Source organism: Eschrichtius robustus, chromosome 20 (genome assembly GCF_028021215.1).
Source record: "Eschrichtius robustus isolate mEscRob2 chromosome 20, mEscRob2.pri, whole genome shotgun sequence".
Lineage (NCBI taxonomy): Eukaryota > Metazoa > Chordata > Mammalia > Artiodactyla > Eschrichtiidae > Eschrichtius > Eschrichtius robustus.
In genome coordinates, this window is record NC_090843.1 from 53,273,754 (window position 1) to 53,299,129 (window position 25,376).

Sequence of the window (25,376 nt, forward strand, 5' to 3'; positions counted from 1 at the left end):
GGGGCGGGCGGGCGGGGGCTGGGTCCCTCAACCTACTCACAGACCAAGTGAGAGACTGACTCCCGGTTACAGAGAGTGTGTTTGTATGTGACCTGAGAGGAAGGGTGAACAGACTGTGCCAGTAGTGACCTTGTACAGCTGTGGATGTCTTGCTCGTGTGTGAGCATCTTGTCCGGCACTCCTAGGAGTGTGGCTGTGTGTCCTGCTAGATTGGGGGTTGGGAGGTGCCTTGAGTCCCCTGATCACTTTTTGGGTGTGTTCGTACGTCCTGTTAGGTGTGCTGGGGACAGGGGTGCCCTGGGTCCCCTGACCACCTCGACGAGTGCTGTTTGTGTGTCCTGTTAGGGATGTGTGTGTACTGGGGGGTATACGGTGCCACCGCAGCCTCAAGCAACTCTGTACGGGTACGTGTGTCCTGCAGGTGTGAGCAGTGGGAGCTTCCGCCCAGTTCTGCACACGTTTCTGTGCGCTGGGAGTGTCCTCGCACACCGGTATGTGTCCTGTGTGAACGGAGCCCAGAAAGTGCGGGCACGCGCGGGAATGTGCGGGTCCCTGCTCAGCTCCCCGCCCGTCCTGCGGTGCGTGAGTGGAAGGCGCCCGGTGGCCCTGCCCGCCGAGTGTGCGCGCGCGGGGTCCCGGGCCGGCGTGCGCGCCGGTGTGAGTGCGAGTGAGTGCGGCGCCGCTCAGCTCGCTCCGCGCCGCGCCGCCCTCGCCGCCCGCACTCTCGCACTGCTCGGCGGCTGCCGGTGACGCGGGCTGGGCCCGCCCCCTGCCTGCCGGCCCCTGGCACTCACTCGCGCCGGCCGCCGCCGAGCAGGCAGCAGCCGCGTCAGGGCCGTCCGGGGGTGCCGCCGGCGATGCCCGCAGCCCCCGCCGCGCCCTGCCGGGCCTGCTGAGCCGCCCCCGGGCCGGGGCCGCGCCGGGTCTGGCCGGGCCGCGCCCGGGCGGGGCCGCGCTGCCTGCATGACCCTCCGGCGGCGCGGGGAGAAGGCGACCATCAGCATCCAGGAGCATATGGCCATCGACGTGTGCCCCGGCCCCATCCGGCCCATCAAGCAGATCTCCGACTACTTCCCCCGCTTCCCGCGGGGCCTGCCGCCGGACGCCGGGCCCCGCGCCGCTGCACCCCCGGACGCCCCCGCGCGCCCGGCCGCGGCCAGCGCGGGCCGCCGCAGCCCCTCCGACGGCGCCCGCGACGACGACGAGGATGTCGACCAGCTGTTTGGAGCCTACGGCGCCAGCCCCGGCCCCGGCCCCGGCCGCAGCACGGCGCGACCGCCCGCCAAGCTGCCCGAGGACGAGCCGGACGCCGACGGCTACGAGTCCGACGACTGCAGTAAGTTTCCCACCCGCCGGCTTCTCGCCCCCTCCCCTGCGCGGCTGCTCGCGCTCCCGACCTCGCCCGCCCTCGGTTCCCCTGCGACCTCGGTTCCCCCGGCACACCCGCCGCTGTGTCGCTGCCCCCGGCCGCGCTGTGCGATCTCCGCGCGCCCTCCGCGCGCCCGGCACACACAGCCCCGACACCGCCCCCGAGCGGATCGGAGAGGTGGGAAGTTTGGGGGCCCCCCCGGGGGTGTCCCATTTCCGGGACCCAGCTCCCCGGAGCCCGCGCCGCGCCCCCTCTCGGCCCGCCCGCCGGGAGCCCCGGCGCGGGCGGCGGCTTTTGTTCCCAGGCAGGGCGGAACTGCGCCCCGGGGAGACACCAGTTGCTGCCGGCCGCGCGGTCGCTCCCCGCTCCGGAGCCCGCGGCGGACCGGCCCTTCGGCCGAGGGTCGGGCTGGGCGAGAGGCAGAGGGCGCCCGGGGCCCGGGCCGGGCGGCCTCCCTGGTGGGGCCGGCGGCCGCAGAGCGCGGCGGCTTGGCTGGCGTGGGGGCCGAGGACCAGGGGACCGCGGGGCCGCTTGTCCTTTGGAGAAACCTTGGTGGTTCCTCCTCCTGCGTCCGTTGGTCCCGCCGCTGCGCTCGACCGGGCCGCCGACCTTCGCCCACCTGTTACACCCGCTTCCCCGGCCGGGAAGGGCCCCCCACCCCAGCCCGCGCCTCCTCCTCCGGGGCTGAGCCCCGAGCCCCGAGCCCCAGGTAGTAGGCAAGCGCCAGGGCTCCCGGGGCCTCCGGGGCCGAGGACCGGCCGGCTGGCGCTCCTGGCGCCTTTCTGGGCTCTGAGGGTGCCCGCGCCGGGACTGGAAGGGAAACCGAGAACGAAGAGGTCGCCGGGCGGTGCGGGATGGGTTTACGCGGGATGGGGATGGGGGTGGGGGTGGGGGTGGGGGCTGCGCTGCTCGCCAGGCCCCCAGCCCAGCTGTAGCCCCAGCCGCGTCACTCTCAGAGCTGGAAAACCCGAGTCAGACGCCGGCCCTGCCTGGGAGGTGGACCTTTCTCGGGGCAGGGGTCGCTCGCCGACTTCCCCCAGGCTTGCCGGGTCCCATCCCCCGCGCAGCGCAGCGAGGCTGGCTGCGTCTGGCTTGAATGCCCACACGGGCCTCAGGCTGGGGGTCTGGAGTTTCCCCCAGAATAAAATGTGCCTTTGGAAGCTGACAGTGGGGGCGACCACTGCGGGAAGAGGTGGGGCCCGACCTCTCATCACCCTACCTAGGGAGGCCCAGGCGGAGCAAGTGGGAGGAGGCTTGTCAGACCGTGGGTCGCTCAGAGCCGGGCCTGTGCTGGGAAGCTGCCTGCTCTGCACTTTCTCGGGCCTGGACCACAGCCCTCTGGCCAAAGCCTGGCGTAATGAGGCCCTGCCCTCTGGGCATGGGGATGGGGAGCAGTCCTCTCCCTCCACTTTCCTGCCGGCCTGGGGAAACTGGGTCGGGAGAGTTTATTGCCCTCCGGGCTGTATCCTGAATCTTCACCCGCCCCCCCCCCCAGCTCCTGGCAGCTTGGGCAAGGCACTTGCTGTGCCTTTGGGCAGGCCCTAACTGAGACCCAGGTCACCCCTTTGCATGCCCTGAATCTTCAGCCAGCTCCAGAAGAAGAGGTGAGGAACTTGTTCCCATTTCCAGCATCTTTGCTGCTATGCCAAGGGAGCAAGCGAGCAGGTCAGGGCTTCTGCCTGAGCTTCAGGCCCTCCTGGTGCCACTCAGGGCCCTCTGATGACATACGGCTAAGAGGTGAGAAATCTGGTTGCTTCTTTTGGCTGTCCCTGAACCCACAGGCAAGGAGGGGACCCGAAAGTGCCCCATCTTCAGTCCATCAACTCAGCAGTCCTTCACAGAACACTCTCCTAGCAGCAGAGAGGGAACAGGGCTGGGGCCCCGGACCCAGAGAGCTCATTGTCCTGCCAGGGGAAAGACGCACGTGAGGTCAGCGGTACAAGGTCTGACACAGCCTTGCCAGCCTGAACCATGGGCTGGCCACACCCATGTCACCAGGGCACTCTGCTGAAAAGAGCCAAGGTGGACGGTGTGTGGCTGAGCCAGGGCCAGCTTGGCCCCCTCATTCCCTTCAAGGGGCAGCCACCCTGGGCTCAGACCCCCTCAGTGGCCGAATAAACATCCCACCATGGGAGCACAGAAATCTTGGCTCCTGCCCATGGGGGGACCAGGTTCCGGGTGGAACCGCTCTCTACCCGATACTCCAGGCTTTACCCCCGTCTCAGCTCTGACAACCAGATCCCGACAATAAGCCTAAATGATTCAAGCCAGATGGTTCATTACAGCTTTAGCCAGGGTTATGCTATCTGCTGCCCTAATTATTGGATTATGTCTGTTCTAACAAAAAGAAATTAGGACGGTTGCTCTGTTGTCCAAGGCTGAGAGTGAAGTGCTGTTTATTTATTCGGCCTTTTTTTCCTTCTCTTTAAAGCCCATCCTTTATTAAGTCACCTCAAGGCATAAGCACAAAATTGACAGGTTCCAAATTGATCTAATAGAGGAGCACTGATGGGGAGAAGATGCAGAAATGTTACAGTTAGAAGTGTCCCCCCAGTGCCCTTCCCCTCCCAGTGGTCCACAGTGCAGCCTGGCTAAGCTGGACTCCGCTGCTTGCTGCCCTCCTGATGGGTCCTATGTCCCACCCTCCGCATGTGCTGCTCCCCTGCCTGAGATGCCCTCCCACCCAATCTCCACCTGTGGAAACAGTCCATTCTTCAAAGCTGTAATGACTCGGATATTTGGGGGTTGTAGGTAACAGAAAAAAATTCAGAGTGCCTTAAACAGTGAGGAGTATGGAGGTCATGTGGCACTGGGGTGGATTCATGCAGCCGCTCGTCAGCAGCATCAGTGGTGATGGTTCTGTCTTTCCACTTGGCCATGCCCTTTTCCTCTTAGGCTGACCTCCCTCATGGTTCAAGGTGGCTGCTGCAGGTCCAGACATCACATGTAACAATAAGATCCTAAATTTGATAAGGATCAGTTTCCTCTCCCATGTCTCAGTTTAAAAGTGAGGAAGCCTCTCCCAGAAGTCCCCAGGAGATCTGTCCTTCTGTCTCGGCCAGAATTACATCTCTTGCCCATGCTTACACCTGCCCCTGCATGATTCACCCTGGGCTAGGTCAGGACTGATCCCCACAGAGGCCTGGAGCAAGGATGGAGGGGAGGAATCGCTGTTAGGCCTGCCCAGAAGTCCCTCAGCTCGAATAATTTCCCTGTACCCGCTGGCTGTGATTCCCTTTCCTTGGAGCCAAGTCATATTCTACCCGGACCGTATTTCTATGCACTTAACCTTATAAGACCAACTAGGTGTCGGGCGCTGTGCTGAGTGTGGAGGTTCCAGAATGCCTGAGACACGATCTCTGCCATCAGGGAGTTCATGGAAACCGTGACACACAAGTAGCCCAGCAGTGAGGACAGGGAGTCAGGAACCCAAATGGGAAGCACCGGCTTGCACAGAGTTCCCCCACAGAGAGGGTGCTCTGAGGCTGGGAGGAGGGAGGACGCAGCCTGGCTTAGTGGAAGGAGGAAGAGTCGAGTGGCTGGAGCAAGGGGAAAAGGCCTCTGATGATGAGGCCGAAGCGGTCATATCACAGACGGCCTTGAATGCCACACCAAGGAGGTTGAACTGAGTCCGGGTGGCAGTGGAAAATTTTTGAACAATGTAAAGAATGAATAGGTTTATGGAAGTCCTAACCCTCTGCCTCTGAGCTCCCGAGAAGCAGGGCTATATGATGTGTGGCTCATTCCTCTTTGTACCCCCTGCAGCGCCTGGTCAGTGCCTCAGTTTCCCCAACTATGAAATGCTTTCAACGCAGCCTTGATCATTTTCTGTGGTTCTTGCCATGTTTTTTGTTGTTGTTGTTGTTGTTTTTAAACTATTTCAGAGGCTGACATTTTTCTTAAAAAACCAAAACAAGACAAAACCAGGGCTGGTTTCCTAGCCCCAAGGGTGTACGGGTGAGGAAAGTCCAGGTGCAAACCAAGGTCAAAATGATGCTGTCAGTCTCCATCAGCAGAGCAGAGGAATGTGCTGCCTTAGAGGAACTGACAGGGGCTGGAGCTTGATTGTCTCTGAATTAGCCCCATTAAAGCTCTATAATTATCAACAAGCTGGTGACAACTCTCAAAGGCCCATTAGTGACCAAGCCTCATTATTTATCCAAGGATGTTAACTTTAGCCAGGAGGTGTGATTTGAGTGGCTGGAGGACAGGACCCTGTGGCTCACACAGACAAGCACCTTCACCTGCCCTCAGGGCCCGCCTTGCCTGCACAAGCCCAGGGGGTTTTTCAACTCAGAGGCTCCTCCAGGGCGGTGGCTGAGCCCTTCCCGCTCCCCACACCCCAAGAGCAATTCTGTTTTTCTCTCTTTTGTTTCTGCGTTGCACCCTCTCAAGAGTTCAGCTAAACAAAGCAGCAGACAAAAAATTTTTGGAAGCCACTAAGCTTTAAGGCAGGAGCTATCAGGATGGAAGTGAAGAGGCTTGGATTCTGCATCCAGCTCTGCTGTGCCACCCTGACCAAATCACCTCCCCTCTCTGAGCCTCGTTTCTCCAAATAGGAAATAAAGACTTTTATTTATGAGCGATGAGAGAGCTTTTATTTATGAGCAATGAGAGAGCTCCACCACCGGCAAGTCTCTAAAAATGGTGACTGAGCTTCTATTTATAAACTATTATTTCTTATAAAACTTGCATTGGAGTTCGAAGAAATTCATCAATCCCATCCTGGGGCAGCACTGGGCTTGCTGTTCCTTCCTGGGAAGTGAATACCAGTGTTGGTTTCACTGAGCAGCATCGGGCCTTCCTTAAACACGGATGTCTGTAGAGCCAGTGGAAGGGACCCCTCTCCGCGCCTGGAGCTGAATTTGCCAGTGGGGACTCTGTCTGCTGGCTTGTCCTCCTCTGGAATTGGGAACCGGGCAGAGATCGTGGACTGTGTGTTTTAACAGATGAGCATCACACCACATCTCTGCTCCCATGAGCAGCTGGAGAATGAGTTGGTTTGGATGGACTGGCCGTGTAGATTGAACATCTGCTCTTTGCCGGTGTCAGAGGTGTGGCCGAGGCATGGTCCCTGCCCTCAGGAGGCTAATGTCTGGGGGGCACAAGCCACAGGTTAGGTCTGAAGGGAACAGCAGACTGATTTAGTGTCGTGCAAAGCCAAGAGCTTTAGAGACTATTATTACAAAAGCCTGGGCCTGGAGAAGCTTGGGCCCATGGCTGTTAGTTGTTACAGACGTGGTGATAGATCACACTCCCTTACAGCACCTCACCTGCTTACCCGCACGGAGGGGAGCTAGGATACAGGCAGCAAGAGGCCAGATACATCTGGACTAAAGCACGCATGCTGCACTCAGGGAAAAGGACTTTAGGCTCCACTCAAGGCCTGTTGAGTTTGTTTTTTTTTTTTTGGCTGAGTTGGGTCTTCGTTGCTGCACACGGGCTTTCTCTAGTTGCGGTGAGCGGGGGCTACTCTTCGTTGCGGTGCGCGTGTTTCTCATTTCGGTGGCCTCTCGTTGCAGAGCACGGGCTCTAGGCATGTGGGCTTCAGTGGCTGTGGTGTGCGGGCTCAGTAGTTGTGGCTCAACGGGCTCTAGAGCGCAGGCTCAGTATTTGTGGTGCACGGGCTTAGTTGCTCCGCGGCATGTGGGATCTTCCCGGACCAGGGCTCAAACCCCTGTCCCCTGCATGGGCAGGCGGATTCTTAACCACTGCACCAGCAGGGAAGTCCCATGGCCTATTGACTTTTAGTTTAGACACAGTTTTAACAAGTATTCTCACCTGGTTTCATAGAAGAAACAAGTAACTAGTGAATAGGAGCGAGAGCTGTTTGTGCTACCAGGGGCAGGTACTCTAACAGGAGTTTCAAGCTGATGGCAAAGGAGGAGGCGGAAAAAATGAAGAAAACCTCAAAAAAGAGTGGCCACCTGGGATCCCTCGGTGGAGGAATCATCTCACATGCCCTTCTGTGTCTGGGCTGGGACTCTGACACACAGAACAGTAACCGTAGTCATAGCAATGACTCAGGTTATTCTGAAAAGTGTAAGTGACCATTTGTGTATTCTGCTCACAAAGGCTGGGAGGGGAGTGATCCAATTCAGAATGAGTTCATTCCAGAAAGTGTCTCAGAGGGGCAAGTACAGTTATCTAGATAAATCACCTAAATGGATCTGCTCCTTCTATAATTATCTACTGAGTTCTTTCTGTACCCCAGGCATGGTGTTAAAGCACAATGCCATGAGGTGGATGCTGTTGTGTCTCCATGTTGCAGATGAGGAAACTGAGGCACACTGAGACTAGATACACTGTCTAAGGTCACACAGCAAGGAAGCGCAGAGCCAGGATTTGAACCCAGGGTCAGACGTCAGAGGGCAGGTCTCGCACCCTACGGGTGCCCCCGCCAGACAACGACAGAGACACTGAGCTGTGTGCCTGACCCTGTATTAGGAGCTGGGGTGCAAGACAAGTAGTGGCTGGACTCGGCCAGCAGGCTGTGGTTTGCTCTAGATGCACACTGGGCACCCCTGGCCTCCCCCGAGCATCACTCCAACCACTCCGCCCCCCACCCTCTGGGGTGGCCTGTGGTTGGAATGCCCCTTCCCCCAGCCCCAATGTGCACTGGCCAAGCCCTACTCGTCTTGCATGGCTCAGGTGAAGCGTCACTTCCTCCAGGAAGCCTTTCCTGATGGCCCCAGTTCACATCCAGGCCAGGCATCCCCTGTGAACCCTCCATCAGTCCTGGCCCACGAAACTTTGCTGTGACCAATCCTTTTCATCTGTTCCTCCCATTAAGCTGCGCTTTCCTCGGGGCAGGAACCCTGTCTTATTGATATCTTCGTTCCTGGAGTCTGGCATATTGTAAACACTTGGTAAAGAATGAATGAATGAATGAGATGCCAGTTGGCCAGCCCAGCAGCCTGCAAGGAGGGTCTGGGCTTCTAAAGACATCCTGTGAATGTGTACCTCGCGGGGAAGAGATTTGCGCCTGAGGTCTGCTCCCACCCACAATCCTGGCCTTCAGGCCGGGAACCATGTCAGTGAGAAAAGCCACAGCTGCCGTGTGTGATCACGCCCGAGGGTGGCAGCTGCATCCAATCACTGCTGCACCCTCTGCCCAGCCCTTGGGAATCACTCGCTGCCTTTTAGAGGCTGGGGGCAGCAGCACGCGGGCCTACCTCGCTCCTCACAGCCTGCCCAGGGAGCCGCAGCCCCAAGTGCTGCTGGGGGGCGGTGAGTGGGCCAGCCAGTCGGCCGGGCTGGGGCCTGCAGTGCGGCAGAGACTGACCCCTCTGCCTTCTCGCACACTCCTGGGACAGTTAAGAGGCAGGGGGAGCTGAGGTGTGGAGCCCTGGCCGGTGGTTGCACCAGGAGGACAGGAACCCCTTTAGCTGAGCGCGCGGCACACGTGGCCCCACCCTGGACCAGCCATGGGCCGCGAGGCACGGCGCAGGGGTCAGGGGCCCACTGCCCGGCTTTGACTCTCAGTTCACCGCTCGCGGTGTCTGGAGGTGACGGGCCTAACCCCCCCGCCCCCGAGCCTCCTTCCCAGGGTTGGGGTCAGTATGCAGCAGGCGCTCTGCTGTTGGCAGTCAGCACGGTCACTGTGGCACCTCGTCCGGCCGCGCAGGGGTGGGTAACACTTCTCCACCGTGTGGGCCCAGCGTGACCTGAGCCCTCCCTCTCTGCAGCCGCCCTGGGCACGCTGGACTTCAGCCTGCTCTACGACCAGGAGAACAACGCTCTCCACTGCACCATCAGCAAGGCCAAGGTAGGCCCCACCTGTGCGCCAAGGGCGAGGAGGGAGTTCTCGCTTCAGTCATCTCAGCTGCTCCTGAGATGTAGCTGCCTCCCCTACAGCGAGGCTTTCGGGGGAAAGAGTAGAACAGAGAAGCCAGAGAGAATGGCGGGGGACGGGCAGCTTTCAGGAGACAGAGGCCCCAGAGCTGGGGAGCTGTCGAAGGAGGGAAGGGCAGGCGGGGAGGTGACAGGCCTGTCCTGCAGGCCAAGAGGAAGGGTTGGACTTGGGTGCCTCTGGACTCCCCGAGGAGGCTCTGGACGCTGACGCCACGCCAGGCGGGGGATTAGTCTCTGGTCGCACCGGCCTGAGCTTGCTCTCTGGGTGGAGGCGTGGGCGTCTGTAAACCCCACGCTGGTCCTGCCCCGGGCTGGCACGGTCAGCTCTGTTCTCAGCCACGCTGTTCCCTTCGTCCCCACACCGCGACGCTCCCCCTGGGAGGAAGGTGCCCAAGTTGATGCTCTCCCGCAAGGTAAGGGCAGCCGTGCGGCCTGGTAGACCTCCCGGTAGAGCTGTGGAAGGGCCTGGGCCCGGCTCGGGGCGAGGATCTTCCGGCATCGCTGCCCACGCCCAGCCCCGCACCACCAGCCCCCCAACCTGCGAGCTTCTCTGCCCCTCCCCCACCCTGCCCGTGGCTCTGCTCACCCAGAGGGGCAGGCTGCCTCGTTCTGCCCCGGCTGTGCCCCACCCGGCCTGGGCCGCCGTGGCTGGACTGCCGTGGCAGCGGTGAGCAGTGTCCCTGTGGGCCAGCACCATCCCCGCCCCTGCCCTCTCCTCTGGGAGCTGCCCGGGCTGTGACACAGGGCGTGCCCTGCCTTCCTCCCTGCCCTCCTCGAAAGGGCTCCAGACCTGCCCTAGGTACAGAGCTGGGAATCTGATAACCCCCAGCTGTGCTGAGGTGGAGGGCAGGGTGCACGGCCCCGGCAGACCCCTTCCCCTCTCCCTCCACCCAGCTGTGTAGAGGTTGTCCAGGCCTGGGGACTGGGAATGGGCCCTGGCTGCCAGGCTGCTCTGGCCAGAGCCGTCCCTTCTCCCCACCCAGACTCCAGGCCCCGCCTGTGCTGTGTGCCCCGCCTTCCCTACCCAGGCTCTAGAGGGGCTATGTGGGTGTACTGGGGTGTGTGTGTGTATGTGTGTGCACACGCGTGTGTCCACTTGGGTTTGTATCACTCAAGGCATTCGAGATGGGGGATGGGAGGACCCTGAGCCATGGTCGCTCCCACATTCTCCAGTTCATCCTCTGCTTAGATCCAGTTCTGCAGGGGAGGGGTGGTGCAGGCATGGGAGGAGCTGGGGCTGGGCTGGGGTGTGAGGAGGAGCCCCAGGGGGTAGGAAGGCTGAGGCCGACAGGCAGAGCCCCTTGGGGGCCTCTGGGAGGATGCCAGATGCCCCAGCTCTGGACCCTAGATTGGCCACCCTCCCTCCAGGTGAGCAGAGCTGCCTCAGTTTGCTATCTGTAAAATAGGGTTAATCATCCCCACCTATGTGGTGGTTGTGAGCATTAAATGAGTGAGTGCTCAGTACCTAAAGCTGTCCTGCAGGACAGGGCCTGGCGGCAGACACCCCCCCCCCCACCCCCCGCACCACACACACACGCACGCACGCACACGCACATACGGGCACTCATATCCACAGCAGAACTGGAAAGTTCCACCTTCGTGCGAAAGGGTGAGAGGCGGGATGAGAGGCCTGTGTTGGGAAGGTCTGCCTCTCTGCCACGGTGCACGCAGGGCCGCCCGGCCAAGCCTCGTCCTGGAGCCGGCCCCACGGAGCAGGGCAGAGCTGGAGCCCAGGCAGCTCCCGGCACAGCTCAGATGCCTCTGCCCTCAGCCGCTTCTCCGGCATCTTTCAAGGGGCCCGGCATGTAGGGGAAGGGGAGCAAATGCCCCACCAGCAGGCCCCGCGTCAGCATTGCCTCCTCAGCTCCCCCAACAACCCTGAGATGTGGGGACTATTATCCCATTTTACAGATGATAAAGCCGAGGCTCAGGAGGCAGATGAAGTCATCCACTTACCCAGCTGATAAGTGCAGGAGCTGAGACCTGAACCCCGGCCAGCCTGGCTCTAAAACCCGTGGGCCCCTTCCGGGTAGCAGAGCAGTGCTCGTTGGAAGTCGGAAGGCCCCACCTCAGATCTCAGCCCCTGCCTGGGAGCTCCTCCGAACCAAGGTGGGGAGGGGGGAGAAGAGTCTCAGCTTCCCTGGGAGGTGGGGGAGGTGGGCTGGTCATGAGCAGCCAACTTGCAGCTCATCTTTGAATGAGGTTGTGGGGTTGCCAGCTCTACCCCACACATGCCCCAGCTGCCTTCCTCCATCCCCGTGTGCCATCCCGGAAGCAGAATAGACGATTATCACAAACAGGAGCAAGCATGAGGTCACCTAGGCCCCTGTCTGTTTATGGTTCCGTGAGTTCCTTGGCTGTGCACACTTGACTGGTGGTTGAGAGTGAGTGAGGGGTGCCATCTTGTGGAGGGACCCTCCACGGCCGGCCAGCTTGTGTGGCTTCTGGGGACACAACGTTTTCCCATGGCCGCAGAGGGAAGCATGTGGATGAGCGAATAGAGGGTCACAAGGACCTAGGGTCGGTGAGGGAAGTCGCAGTGCATGGGGAGCAGGGAGAAGGGGGATTGGGAAGAAGGAAAGGCCTGACCACAGCAGGAGAACGAGGGCCTCATTCAGAGAAAGTGGTCACCTGGCCTCCAAGATAAGGAAAACAGAAAGAGGCTGATCTGACAAAGGCACCCCATGTCGCCTGCCCAGGGCCAGACGTCTGGGGGGGCGGGGGGGGGGGGAGATCGCACCAGCACGGAGCCTTCCTCGCCATCCCCCATTCTGGGGGTGTGGGGCAGGATTGCTTCTGTGAAGAGGGTCATGAATGGACCCAGCCAGGAGGCCCAGGGGGCGGGGATGCCTGCTGACCCAGGTGCCTGGAGGCCTTGGCTGCTCTGTGTCCCCAAGCCCCCAGTGACACCCTTTGCTGTTCTCCTCTGCTCAGGGCCTGAAGCCGATGGACCACAATGGGCTGGCAGACCCCTATGTCAAGCTGCACCTGCTGCCAGGAGCCAGTAAGGTGAGGGGCCTGCCCGTCGTGACTGGGGCCCAGGCTGGGCTTGGGGCACCCAGGGAGGCCCACAGCTCCCACACCCACTCAGAGCCCAAGCAAGTTGAGGGGTTCACTCCACCTCCACCCAGAGCACCCAGTCACCCCCACACCCTCTAGGCCTCCCAGGGACCTTGAGTCAGCACCACCTGCCTACTGAATTGGGGAAACTCCCCGGGAGAATTTCTAGGCCAGCATTTTATAAGAAACACTCTCAGCTGGACGTTAATACTATGCGCAAACAAAGGGTTCTGTGGCCAGATAACACTGGGAAACATTGTTAAACAGGTTTCTTTACTGCAGGACTTACCAGAGCCTTTAATGTGTTGATGGGTTGCTCTGTCATGCCCCACAAGGGATATGGAGTAGTCAGCAACTGCCCAAATTATTTGACTACAGAACCCTTGTTCCTGTACCAGATGACCTGACAAGCAGACCAGCCCAACAGGTGCATCTATGAAAGGAGAGGAAAAAAAAATTTTTTTTAATTCTCTATGAAAAGCAACAAGGTGGCCTTCAGCACTGGAAGATAAGAACTTGATGAGACTTCTTTCATACATCTTACAGTTCAGTGTAGTTTTATTTGTAATCTCATGGAAGGGAAGGTCACATCTTTTCAGAATTGGGTCCTTCCCTAGCCCACAGATACCTCAAGGGGTGAGTAGGGCAGACCCCATGCCAGGGGGGACTCAACTGGAGCCCAGCAGCTTTGTTTCCAAGTAGAGACCAGGGCGGAGGCAGAGGGACAGGGGACACAGGACACAGGAGGGTGAGCAGCAGAGCCCAGGGGCTGGTGTTCTTGTCCTGGCCGCCTTCTGAGAAGCCAAAGTTGGGGAGTTCCTTCCTGGCCCTCGAGTGACCTGATAGGAAGAATCAGCAGTGGGGGCACCCCCCTGGGCAGAGGGCCTCCCCCAACACTGCTCAGGACAATTGCAGACCAACTGGGGGGTCCCACCCCCAGGTGGCCACCCCGGGCTGAGGAGCCACAGGCTGCTGGGGCCTGAGTTAACTCTGGGGCCCGGGCTCCCCCTGGTCCGGGGGCGCCACCCCAGAAGGGAAGGCAGGGCTGCGGGAGAAAGGGCAGTGGCCCTCCCACTACACCTGGAGGAGCAAGCTCCCCACTCCAGGCCTCTCTGTCCTCATGCTGCAGGGGGGCCCCCCAGGGCTGTGAAGGCCACGCGACCAGGGGAAGGGGCCCAACTCGGGGGCTCAGTGACCGTGCGTCTCTAGACTCCTGGGACCTCGAGTCGGCAGTACCTGGCTGCTGAATCCTAGGGACCACCCATAGGATAGATTCCCTCGTAGGGCAGAGTTTCATAGAGCACCTTATAGAGAAGGTCCTAAAAACCAGGCTGAGAGAGATGTGGTGTTACGCCCTGGAGCCTGACCCTCAGAAAGGGTCAGTAACCCACTGGGCTCCACAGAGCTTATGTAAGTGGTGGAGCTGGGATCTGAACCCAGGGCTGTCTGACCTCAAAGCCTGGGCCGGTTTGTGGGGGACATCAAAGGGAATCGGCTACGGAAGTCAGGGTCTGAAGGGGGCAAGGCAGGTAAGGAGTCTAAGAACCAAGATCTCTGGAAGCACTGAGGAAGGAGGGGAGGCAACCCCCAGGCGTCCTCCAGGAGAGGTGCCTTCCCGGCAGGGGCCAGCCTGAGCGAAGGCAAGGAGGCTGAGGGAGAGAATCTAGGTCCAAGCCAGGCTTCCCAGCCGCCCAGACCACACCTCCTGCAGACACCCTCCCCCCCGCCACACACCTGGGCACGCACCTGGGAGGCAGGATCCTCCTGTTGTAGTTTCCTAGGGCTGCGCTAACAAATGACCACCAACTGGGTGGGTTATGACACCACAAATCTCATACCTTCCAGTTCTGCAGGGTGCGAGTCTGACATAGGTCCCACTGCGCTACAATCACGTGTCAGCAGGGCTGCGTTCCATTCTGGAGGCTCGAGGGGAGAAGCTATTTCCCATTCCTTTCCAGCTTCTAGAGGCACCCCCTTTGCTTGGCTCGTGGCCCCTTCCTCCATCTTCAAAGCCAGTGTCGCCTCTCTGACTTTCTCCCCTTGTCACGCTCCTTCGGACTCTTCTCTCGCCTCCCTCTTCTACTTTTAAGGGCCCTGTGATGACGTGGGACGTGGCCCACCCACCTCATCCAGATAAATCCCCTGTATTGGAAGTGCAGCGTCTTAACCACTGGATCGCCAGGGAAGTCCCCAGTCGGCCTGTTTTAAAGTCAGCTGATTAACAACAGCGTTAATCCCCCTTTGCCAGGGGAGAGTGCTTACGCACGGGATCTGGGGGATTGGGATGTGTTTGGTGCCATTACATTGCCCATCACCCTCTGACACTCAGAGGATCATTTTTGCTCTCTCCAGGCAAATAAGCTCAGAACGAAAACCCTCCGAAACACTCTGAACCCCACATGGAACGAGACCCTCACTTACTACGGGATCACAGACGAAGACATGATCCGAAAGACCCTGCGGTGGGTGAGACCCCAGGCCACCGGCTCCCCCACCCCACCCAGCCTTGTCCACAGGGCAGGCCCTCCCCACACCCCCCGGCCCACCGCCTGCAAATCCGCACTGACTTTGGAAGCAAATTGAGAGGCCCCTTGCCCTCCAGGATCTCGGTGTGTGACGAGGACAAATTCCGCCACAACGAGTTCATCGGGGAGACGCGGGTGCCCCTCAAGAAGCTGAAGCCCAACCACACCAAGACGTTCAGCATCTGCCTGGAGAAGCAGCTGCCGGTGAGTGGGCCACAACCTCCAGTCGTGGGCTCTGCAGCCGTCCAAGGCCCACCCTGCCGTGAGCGCAGGCCCAGGAGCATTTATTGAGCACCTACTATGTGCCTGGCACAATTGCAGGTGCCGGGGAGACAGATAAATCTCCCTGCCCTCATGAAGTTTGGGCAGGAGACAGACCAAAAATGAAATAAATCACCCAAACAGATAGTCTGTTCAGCAGGGATAAGGGCCGAGAAAGAAAGCATGAGAGGAGTCAATGGGTTAGACGGGTGCTCTGGGAGGGGTCACCTGGCGAGCAGGGAATATTCCAGGCAGAGGGAACAGCAGGTGCAAAGCCCTGTATGGAAAAGCGCCCAGCCTGTGGGAGGCACAGGCAAGAGGTCAAATGAGAGGGGCAGAGAGAGTGAGAGGAGGGGGTCCTGGGAGCTGAGAGCAGAGGTTGGGGGGTTGGGGAGGCTGGGAGGACTCTGGCCTTATCCCTGAGTGAGATGGGCCACAGGAGGGTGCTAGGCAGGGGCCAAGGCATCTGAGGGCATTTTAACAGGCTCCTCAGAATGGGAGGGAGTGGAGGGCCAGGGCGGGGAGACCAGCGGGGTGGAGGGAGGAGCAGGACGCAGGCCTAGGCCACACCCCACCTGCCTCCTAGCTCCCCCTGGGGTTGGGAATGTGCCTAAGAAGCTCCAAGAAGCACCTTCCAGGGGGCCAGGGCCAGGGTGACCCCTCACCACCCACCAGGCTCCATTTGGCCCGGGCCCGTGGCTGCAGGAGAGGTGGGAGCAGGCAAGGACAGCCGAGTGACCGCCCACCTGCCCCACAGGTGGACAAGACAGAAGACAAGTCCCTGGAGGAGCGGGGCCGCATCCTCATCTCCCTCAAGTACAGTTCGCAGAAGCAGGGCCTGCTGGTTGGCATCGTGCGCTGCGCACACCTGGCTGCCATGGACGCCAACGGCTACTCGGACCCCTACGTGAAAACGTGAGTGTGCAGCCCAGGCCAGCCGCCTCCTTCCCCACTTTCTCACCTCCAGCGACTGGGAGGTCCATGCGTCGAGATCAGTAGTCCACGTGGCAAGTAGTTGTGTGAAGCACAGGGGGTGCTGTGCCCACGAGGTCATACTCCTCTGTGCTCCTTGGGCAACTCTGTGGGTTGAGTCTGGCCAAACCCATTTCTCAGATGAGGAAACTGACGTCCACAGAAGTTGAGTGGCAGCCCAGTCACACAGATAGAGAGCAGTTATCTCCTGGTGTTTGGTTCAGGTCTCTCTGTGGTCATGGGGCCCAGGAAGGGCTGTGAGCAGGTTGGGGGAGGGGACAGGAGGCCGGGAGATCCAGTGAAGGGACTCCATCAGGACTTAGGGCTGGGCACATGTGGGCAATGCTCTATGGTACCACAGACACAGATAGGGAGGGGTCCACCCAGCTCTGCCAGGTGGGGCTTCTGGTAGCACTGGGGAGAGACTTAACTCAGGGGCCCCAGAGCCGTGAACCTGGGTCAGGACAGGCTGTGATCCTAGCTCAGGCAGGAGCTGGTGGCCGTTTGGAGAGGGATAAAGCCTGTTTTTTGGTGACCACCACCTGTGCTTTGGTGCGCTCCACAGACAAAAGATGGACGTAGTGAGGTTGTCTTGAAGGGTAGGACTTGGGGAGAAATTTGGCTCAGCAGAAAGGAGGTGTTTCTGCTCAGGGAAAGGGACAGAGGATTTAAGATAGTTAAGAAGCAGGGATGGTTCTGGCCTCAGGGGACAGTAAGGAGGCCCAGGTGACAGAGGCCATCACAAGGACTACCGGTTTTCTGCTTAAAAAACAATGTTGGGCCCCAACTTCATCCATTAGCAAGACAGTGATTTCCAGCGGATCAGAGACCACTGGGAACGGAAATGCTGTAATAGCTCAGGAAACAATTAGACTCTTAAAAACAGTGGCGGGAAAGTAAGTGACACTCAGTAACCTAGGAAGACGCGTACGCCCTGTAGCCGCATCATTTCCCTTCCAGGCCTGTGTCCTAGAGACCCAGGCCCTGGCGTACAGCTGCTTTTGCAGCATCGCTTGTGATAGCGGTAAGATGGAAACAGCCTAGTGTTCACCAGATTAATAAGATGTGGCATCTGCGTACAGTGGAGTACTATGCAATTGAAGTGAATAAGTGAGGACCAGGTGAATGAACGTGGACACAGCTATGCTGAGCCCAAAGCAAACTGTAGTGGGGGGCACCAGTGTGATACTGTAGTGATTGTCTCCGGGGAGGGAGGACGGTGCCTCCACCTGTAACTGTGATGCTAGAGGTTTTTTTTTTTTTTAATTTTTATTTTATTTATTTTTGGCTGCGTTGGGTCTTCGTTGCTGCGCGCTGGGCTTTCTCTAGTTGCGGCGAGCGGGGGCTACTCTTCGTTGCAGTGCGTGGGCTTCTCATTGCGGTGGCTTCTCGTCGCGGAGCACGGGTTCTAGGCACACAGGCTCAGTAGTTGTGGCGCACAGGCTTAGTTGCTCCGCGGCATGTGGTATCTTCCTAGACCAGGGCTCGAAGCCGTGTCCCCTGCATTGGCAGGCGGATTCTTAACCACTGGGCCACCAGGGAAGGCTGGTGTGAAATTTCTAAATCGGGCTCAGTTCCCACCTGCCAAGTTGATAGGAATTCCAGGGTCTCGTGCTGGGTTATCCAGAAAATAGGGTCTCACCTGGTACAACAGAGGGTCCAGCCACCTCCCACAGCCAGGGAGAGGTAGCCCTGGCAGGGCCTGTCCACTCTGCCTGGGGCTCCCCCTGCCACAGGTGTGGTAGTTGCTGGGCCCACCCTCCAGCCATGGGCCGGGTCAACGTGGCCTTACAGGCAGCTCTGTGGGTGGCCCCCTGTATCAGAGGGAGGCCCCCAGCAGCCTAGAAACCCCTACATCTGATTGAAATTCCCTGGGTGAGTTGCAGGGGCTGCTGCTCAGGCCTCCTCAGGGCTCCCTATCTCTGAAAGGCCCCTTCATGGACCGTGGGCCTTCTCTTTGCTAAAAGTAGGGGAAATAAAGGCACAGGTGAGATTCTGAGCGGAGCATCTGGGGCCCCGAGAAGAGCACTACATGGAAGTGCCAGGTGGAGGATGCCGAGGGGCAAAGCTAGATGGGCCAAGACCTTTTGTCGGCACCCTTACTTTTATAAACTTCACCCCAGATGACAGCTACCTCAGTTTCCCTAGGCTGGAAGCTGACCCCAAGTCCAGTTCTTCAGGGTCTGATGATGGTTAACAAACAATCGTCATTAACACGTACCGAGTAATTGCCGGGTGCCAGGGCTGTGCTAGGCCTCTTTGAAGCCCCCCAGCAGCCCCGTGCGGTACTTGTTACCATCTCCATCTCACACCCAGGGGCACTGAGAAAGCTCAAAGCAACTTGCTGTGCTGCCCTGGGCAACCCCTTCCTTCTCCAGCCGTCTGCTGTCTGTCTGCTAGGGGCCTCAGGTGAGCAGCAGTCGCTGTGCAGAAGGCACCAGCGGTGGCACTGGTAGGGAGGCTGTATGAGCCCTGGTGGCCAAGGCAGGAGGGGGTGCTGATTGATAGCGAGGGTGAGCAACCATGCGCGGGCCCCTGGAGCGTGGCCAGGGTGCACTTCTCGCCCACACAGGCCACACTCCCTCGGGAAGCTCCCCTACAGTGGTGAGGTGAGGCGAGAAGGGACTCCAGGCAGGGAGACAGCATAGACAGAGGCCTGGGGGCAGGACAGGCGATGACCCCTAGCTGGGGCCCTGTGAGGCTCACTAGATGGACACTGGCCGTGCAGCGCTGAGGGAGCCTGGGACAGCTTCCCTTCAGGGTCTTCCAGAGGCAGGGCTGGGAGACACTCCCATTGTGCAGGACCGCCCCCATCCCTCCTCCTGGCCCCCAAAATAAAACAGGCAAAGACGAGTCAAGAAGTGCATGGAAGCTTGTAAGGAATGCAGAAATTCACCATCTCTGGGTGAGGGTTTAAGGGAACCCCCCAACCTGTTTAAAAAGTCATCTTTACTGAGGTATAATTTACATCCAGTAGGTTTCTCCCCTTTTGAAGTGTGACTGACTGACGTATATACAATCTCGTCACCACCACCACAGTTAAGACCCAGATACCATCACCCCAGAAAGGTCCCCTGGCCCCAGTCAACCACTGATTTGTTTTCTGTCGCGACAGTTTTGCCTTTTCCAGACTTTCTTATAAAGGCAACTCCTACATAACCTAATGCTCTGGGGAGCCAGCCGCGTGGTGCCTGAGCCCGGAGTTCAGTCTGTAGGTCTGCATTGCCAAGTAGTCGTCCGTCAGGTCACTTCCTGTTGAAGTGCATGGGGGCTGTCCCCAGTTTCTGACGGCTGTATAAAGCTGCTAAAGAACAGGTTTTTGTGCAGACCTGTGTATTCATTTCTCTCTCCACCCCCAACTTCTGTTAATACATATTTTCTAGTGTTTCTATAATGAACCAGTATTTCTTATGTAATAACAATCACAACTTTTTTAAAAAGTGCACAGAAAAGCAATAATGAGGTGCCACTTTCTATGTTCACTGATCCCACCCAGTGCCAGGCATCAAGTTGGGTACCGGAAGCTGGTGGTGGGTGAGACAGATGTGGTCCTGTCAGCAGGAGCAGGGCAATTGTCACTAGTGTCCATGCAGGGACAGGGTAAGAAGCTTTGCAAAGGAGAGGGCCTGGCTTCTGAGCACCAGCCCTGTGCCGAGCAGCTGTGTGACCTTGGGTGAGTCCCTCCACCTTTCTGAGCCCCGGATGAAGACTGCTGTTCTGCATCCAAGTCTAAGGAGCTGATGCCCATGGAGGGAGCTGGCCCGCAAGCAGGGCTTCCCTCTTTCCCTGCAGGAAGCACTGCTGTCACTGCCCAAAAGACCTTTTTTCCTTCCTCAAAGCTCCAGTGAGGTAGCAGCAATGGTTGTACAACTCAGGGACTATGCTAAAAACCGCTGCGTTATACACTTGAGAAAGATGAATTTTATAGCGTGTGAATTCTATCTCCATAATCTGCTATTACAAAAAGAAGAGCTCTAGCAAGGGACCAACTTTGCTAAAAATGTTTTTCTGGTGGGAAATGTGAGCTGTGAAAATTAGACTTCCAGAAATAAAGAAAATCCTCTTTCCTAGGGGACGGAGGGGCTCTGTGACGTCAGGAATGGGCTGTGAACAGAGGTCCAGGTGATGAAGGACCCACTTGCTTCTCCCACTGCACTGACTGCTCACCTTTGTCACAGAGTAGTGCTGGGGACACCGATGGTTAGGATGAACGGGAGGCCTGGGAATCTCTCTCTTCCAAGCCCTGCTGGCTCCACGTGTACTCAAGAGTGTCTTCTCTCTTACCCTCTGTCTATTGATTGGTTATAATTCCAGATACCTGAAGCCAGATGTGGACAAGAAATCCAAACATAAGACAGCAGTAAAGAAGAAAACCCTAAACCCAGAGTTCAACGAGGTACGAGAGGCTGGTGAAGCCATGAGCCACTCAATCTCCCTCAGGACAGGGGACCCCGGAGGGACTGGGTTTTTCAAGGGTCACTGTGGGAGCTGGAGGGTGGGGAGGGACTGACAGGAGAGGCCCCAGCCGTGGGATAGGAGGACTGGTGGGAGAAGTGAGGCCAGGCTGAACCAGGCCAAGGTGGTGCAGATAGAAGTGAGGAGCGGCCTGGAAAACTCTTCGGAGGATTGAACTGATGGGACTGTAGCCATGTTGGATGTGGAGGGGGTGGTGTGAGGATGTGAGCGGCCCCAGGAAGGTGGGCGCAGATAGATACCCAGGTCCTCAGCCCAGGCGGTGGGTGCAGCCGGAGAGGAGCTCCAAGGAACGAGATGAGGGAGAAGAGCCTCTGACAGAGCCTGAGTGACTCGGGTGCAGGCAGAGAAGGCCGAGGAGGTGCTGCCAGGGAGCGAGGGGGACACCAGATGTTGAAGGATCCTGGAAGCTGGTGGGAGAGAGGGTTCCACAAAGGAGGGCGTGGTCAGCAGAATCAGACCCAAGAGAGGTCAAGCACGCCAAGGCTGCCAAGTGTGCGTTGACTTACAATAAGGAGACTCTTGAGGATCCTGAGAAAAGCAGCTTCAGTGACAAAGGGGCAGGTGGGTCAGAGGGAAGGGGGACCCTGAGGATCTCAGCTGGGCTCTAAGAGGGAAGTGGGTGAGATGGGTGAGAATCCATTATCACCCACTGCTGTGCACTGGCCACCCTCCTGGCCACCGGCCGACTTGTCATTGGTCCTGACACTCCCCTTCTGGCCACCAGGAATTCTGTTATGAGATTAAGCACGGGGACCTGGCCAAGAAGACCCTGGAGATCACCGTTTGGGATTATGACATTGGAAAATCCAACGATTTCATCGGTGAGAGGACACGATGGGAATGCTCTTTAGCAACATGCCCATCCTGGGTTCAGCAAAGGGCAGGGGCCCTGAATCAGGCCACAGTCCCGCCTTCCTGGCCTGTGGGGAAAGTTGGGGCCATAGACATGATCCAGCCTGACCCCATGTGACAGAGAAAGAGGCCCAGAGAGGGAAAGAGGCCTGGCCGAGTCACACAGCAGTCTGTGGCGGAGCAGGGGTAAGAGGTGATGATGGTCAGCCCCTCAGGCTGGACTCTGAGCCCTTGTGGCCCCAAATTTCTGGTGGGCTTGGTGGCTGTGCACAGTGGAGCTGCCCTGGCACCAACACATGCCACTGTGCTGCCCCCCAGTACTGCTCTGGTCCTGGGTAAAGGAAGAGCAGGATCCCTGGGCCCTGACTGGGGGAGTGGGGGGGTGGGGGGGGTGGGGCTCCAAGAGTGTGGCAGTCAGACCACGGTCCACCCTCAGAGCGGGTGGGCAGGGAAGAGAGTCTGGCCTTGGAGCACAAAGTCTGGGAGGGGTGCCAGGGGGTACTGGTTCCAGAGAAACCCTGAGAGTCAGAGGTCACCCTGTCCCGGCTGCCTCTCGGCTCCCCTCTGCAGGCGGCGTGGTTCTGGGCATCAATGCCAAGGGCGAGCGCCTGAAGCACTGGTTTGATTGCCTGAAGAACAAGGACAAGCGGATCGAGCGCTGGCACACGCTCACCAACGAGCTCCCGGGGGCCGTGCTCAGCGACTGACCCACCCCCGCCTGCCCGCTGCACCTACCCCTGCCCGGCCCAGCACAGGCCTGGCCCTGGGCTTCCTCAGCTGCCACTAAGGGCCTCGCCCCCATGTTTGGGGAGATCCAGGATGCCTGCTTGGACACAGAGCCACTGCAGCCCCCACTTAGAGGCCGTGGAAGGCCCAGCCCCACCGAGGGACAGCGGGGGCAGAGAGCTGGGCCTGCTTTCGGCCCCCTGGGGCCTGAGAGGGCCAGAGGTGGAAGAAGAGGACCCTGGCCTCAGCACCCACCCGGAGGAAGTAGATGGGGCAGTCCAGAAGACAAGGATCCTACTAGAGGTCAGCAGTGAGTTGCAGGGGACCCCAGGCTGAGAGAGCAGGGGTGCCATCAGGGAGAGGGGCAGTAAGAGAAGGAGACTTTGGGCAGGGGCAAGACAGGACTCTGAAGAAAGTTCATTCCCAAAAGGAGGTTCTGACTGTATCTGTTCATCTCTGGCATGACTGGGTGGGTGGAAAAAAGTTGACCTGAGAGCCAGGAGTCTGGTAAAGATCCTGGAGCTCCCAGTGAACGTGGGCACAGTCCAAGTGCTTCACTCAGTGATTCCACAGGCCCCTGGGGATGAATGAGACCCAGGGCCTGCCCTCAGGGAGGTCCCCATCTAGTCAGGGAGCTGGAAACAAACCATTACAATGGGGGTGTGAGGAATGCCAAGGCCAGCCTGACCCACCTGCACATTCTGTGGATTCTGCTGACTCGGCTGGGAGAGCAGGGAGGGCTTCCTGGAGGAAGTGATGCTTTAGCAAGGCCTTGAACAGTGAGTGGAGTTTCTAGGCAGACAAAGGGGGAAGAGCAGTGTAAGCAGTGGGAACCATATACAAGGCCTGGAGGGGAAAGGTGATGTGGGCCAGGGGCACTGTCTGGGACCCAGGGTCTCTCTGGGAGAGGGAGCAGTGTTTGTTAGGGGCAACAGCACCCAGTCCTGCTCCCACCCCACCCCTAGCTGCCAGGTCAACTGGGTTTGTAGACATAGGGGGAGTGGCTTAAGCTGATGTTGGTGCACGGTCAAGTTCAGTTCTCAGAGCCAGCTCTCCTACCTTTGATCTTTCTCCTCCTGAGGAAGCTGGAGGATGGATCCTGCCTCTCGCTCCAAGCTCAAGCATCAGGTCAGTTGCAGTCAAGAAGAGAAAGAGTCTGTTTTTCTTTGCATGAAAAGAACCAAAAAGTCCTTCTTGTCCTTACCCTCCTCTCCCCTTCCCCCACCGCCCCCCCCCCCCCACCCAGGGCCCTTCTGGGTTCAGGGTTGGGAAGAGGGGAGCCCCAGGTGGCTGCCCCTGCATCCTAGCCCTACTGAGATCCCTTTCAGGAGTACTCAGCAGCAGTCCAGGGCCTCGTTTCTGGGAAGGGCTGGTTCTGTCTTCCAGGAGCTACGAAAGAGCCCCCTGCACCCTGGGTGAAGGTCTCCAGCAAGGGGTTGAGGGCATCAGAATCTTGGGCCCAGGCCTGAAGCCCCAAACTTTTCCTGCCGACTAAGGGGCCTTCAGGAATGCTGGATGAACAAATGCAGAACCCAGGAATTTCTGTGTTCAACCCATCACTGGCACTGATGGGAAACAAAGCCCAGAGAGGGAAAGTGATCTACCTGAGGCCTTCCAGCCCTACCACAGCTGGGGCAGACCAGGTTCCATGGCCCCTGCCCCACCACCTCCAGCCCAGAGCTCTGGACACCACACCCACACCAACGCTTGTACAGGGCTCACAGGGGCACTGGGGCTAGACCTTATGCTGCAGACACAAAGCACATTACCATCTGAGGCCTGGGGTGATGATGTGAATCCCACCAAGTGCCCATCAGCCTTTTTCCATTTTGCAGGGGAAACAGGACTCCAGCCCCCATACAGTACCTGGCAAACTTTGCTGGTCAGGGAGTCTTGGTTTTCCCTAAGAAGGCTTTGTGTGGTAAGGGTTTTACAACCACTGTCTTGATGAATCTTCACAGCCCTGTGAGATGGGTTTAATTGCCATCGCCATTTGACAGATGAGGAAGGAGATTCAGAGAGGCTGAGTCTATTTATGAGGAACCTTGTGTCTAGGTGAACTCTGGGTTATCGTCTTAGCTTTGCCTTTTGGGCGGTGGGGGCAGGTTTCTCATTCAGAGAGGAGCTTCACGAATTCCCTGTAAACAAACACACGGAAATGCTGAATGGCCAAGTTACAAGTACACCTAGAGCCTCACCTAGTACAACTTCCTTGTTAGACACGTGGGGAAACTAAGGCCTAGCAAGCAGAAGGGGCCTACACAGGACCCAGTTGGGATAAGAACCCAGGACACCTGGCACCCAGCCCAAGGCCTTCTACTGCCCTAGACTGTGCAAGAGCAGATTTGGTCCTTAAACATGGTCCCAGCTGACCACAGGGACAGTCAGGCTGGGAGGTGGGGCTCCTGGACAGCTAGCCTGAGTGCAGGATGGGGCACTTGGGTAGAAGACCTCCCAGGGAGAACCTTCACTAGGACCCTGGCACTGTTCTGGACCCCTTACAGGTTGTCTCTCTGTTTGTTAGAGAAAAAGGCGCTTTGAGAAGCTGCAGTGTGAGCTCTCCCTTTGACCCCAACCTGGCATCTTTCCTCTGCTCCCTCAGCCCCACAAAGACGGTGAATTTGACGCCAAACAAAAACAAAACAGAACAAAGTCATTCCAAAGTCAGATGTCAATAACCAGGGGGGGTCACCAGGTGTGTGGCATCCACCGCCACCCCCACCCCCCTGCCTAGTCTCAGCACCCACCACCACCACTAGCCAATCCCCCACGGGCCCGTCTTCCAACCCTGAAGCGGTAACCTCCTGACCTCTAGTGGCGAGAGCGAGGAACTGCATCTCCTGGCCCGAGCATGTCTTCCCTTTGTTCCTTCTCCAACCGAGAGAACCTCCCGATGCATGGACTCTGGCTGTCTTCGACGCAGACTCGTGCACTGCTTACCACCGTTTTGCTATCATGTGACGGCTGCAGAAACAGTCCTGAAACTGCAGCCCCACACACAATTTTTGTACTTTTGTCTGACCTACCCGAAGGTGTCCTTTTTAAGTCTTATTTGTTAATATTTATAATGACATATAATCCAAAGTAAATGGAAACGTTCATTGTGATCATATGGGCTTGGGAGACTCATCTTAATAGATTTGAATGGGTGAGCAGGAAAGAACGAGACCCCGGCAACCAGGGCTTATTCTGCACATTGTCTCATTTACTCTTAACCAAGAATCCATTTGAGGTAGGTGCCCATGTTACAGATGCGTAAAATATTTGTGCAGAATCACAGC

At 58.3% G+C, this 25,376-nt stretch overlaps 1 protein-coding gene and 1 long non-coding RNA gene across 4 annotated transcripts; one reads left to right on the forward strand and one right to left on the reverse strand.

Moving 5' to 3' along the window:
* The first annotated feature begins 963 nt into the window (after positions 1-963).
* On the forward strand, positions 964-22,217 carry DOC2B (double C2 domain beta). 2 transcript variants are annotated; one of them, XM_068531815.1, is made up of 9 exons: positions 964-1,336; positions 9,058-9,137; positions 12,158-12,232; positions 14,636-14,745; positions 14,886-15,012; positions 15,827-15,984; positions 20,356-20,437; positions 21,242-21,338; positions 21,940-22,217. In XM_068531815.1, exons 1-9 carry the CDS (start codon positions 964-966, stop codon positions 22,074-22,076), a joined length of 1,239 nt encoding a protein of 412 aa, XP_068387916.1. In that variant the 3' UTR covers positions 22,077-22,217. The 2 variants fall into 2 exon arrangements, with proteins under 2 accessions (XP_068387916.1, XP_068387915.1); XM_068531814.1 differs by lacking the exon at positions 21,940-22,217 and having other exon boundaries at positions 21,242-21,487.
* On the reverse strand, positions 17,342-25,076 carry LOC137755613 (uncharacterized). 2 transcript variants are annotated; one of them, XR_011072032.1, is made up of 7 exons: positions 24,905-25,076; positions 23,962-24,233; positions 23,155-23,259; positions 22,788-22,887; positions 20,757-20,924; positions 20,209-20,359; positions 17,342-17,541 (listed from the first exon to the last, which is right to left on the reverse strand). It is a non-coding gene; the product is annotated as an uncharacterized lncRNA (long non-coding RNA). The 2 variants fall into 2 exon arrangements; XR_011072031.1 differs by lacking the exon at positions 17,342-17,541 and having other exon boundaries at positions 18,900-20,359.
* Positions 25,077-25,376: the final 300 nt, after the last annotated feature.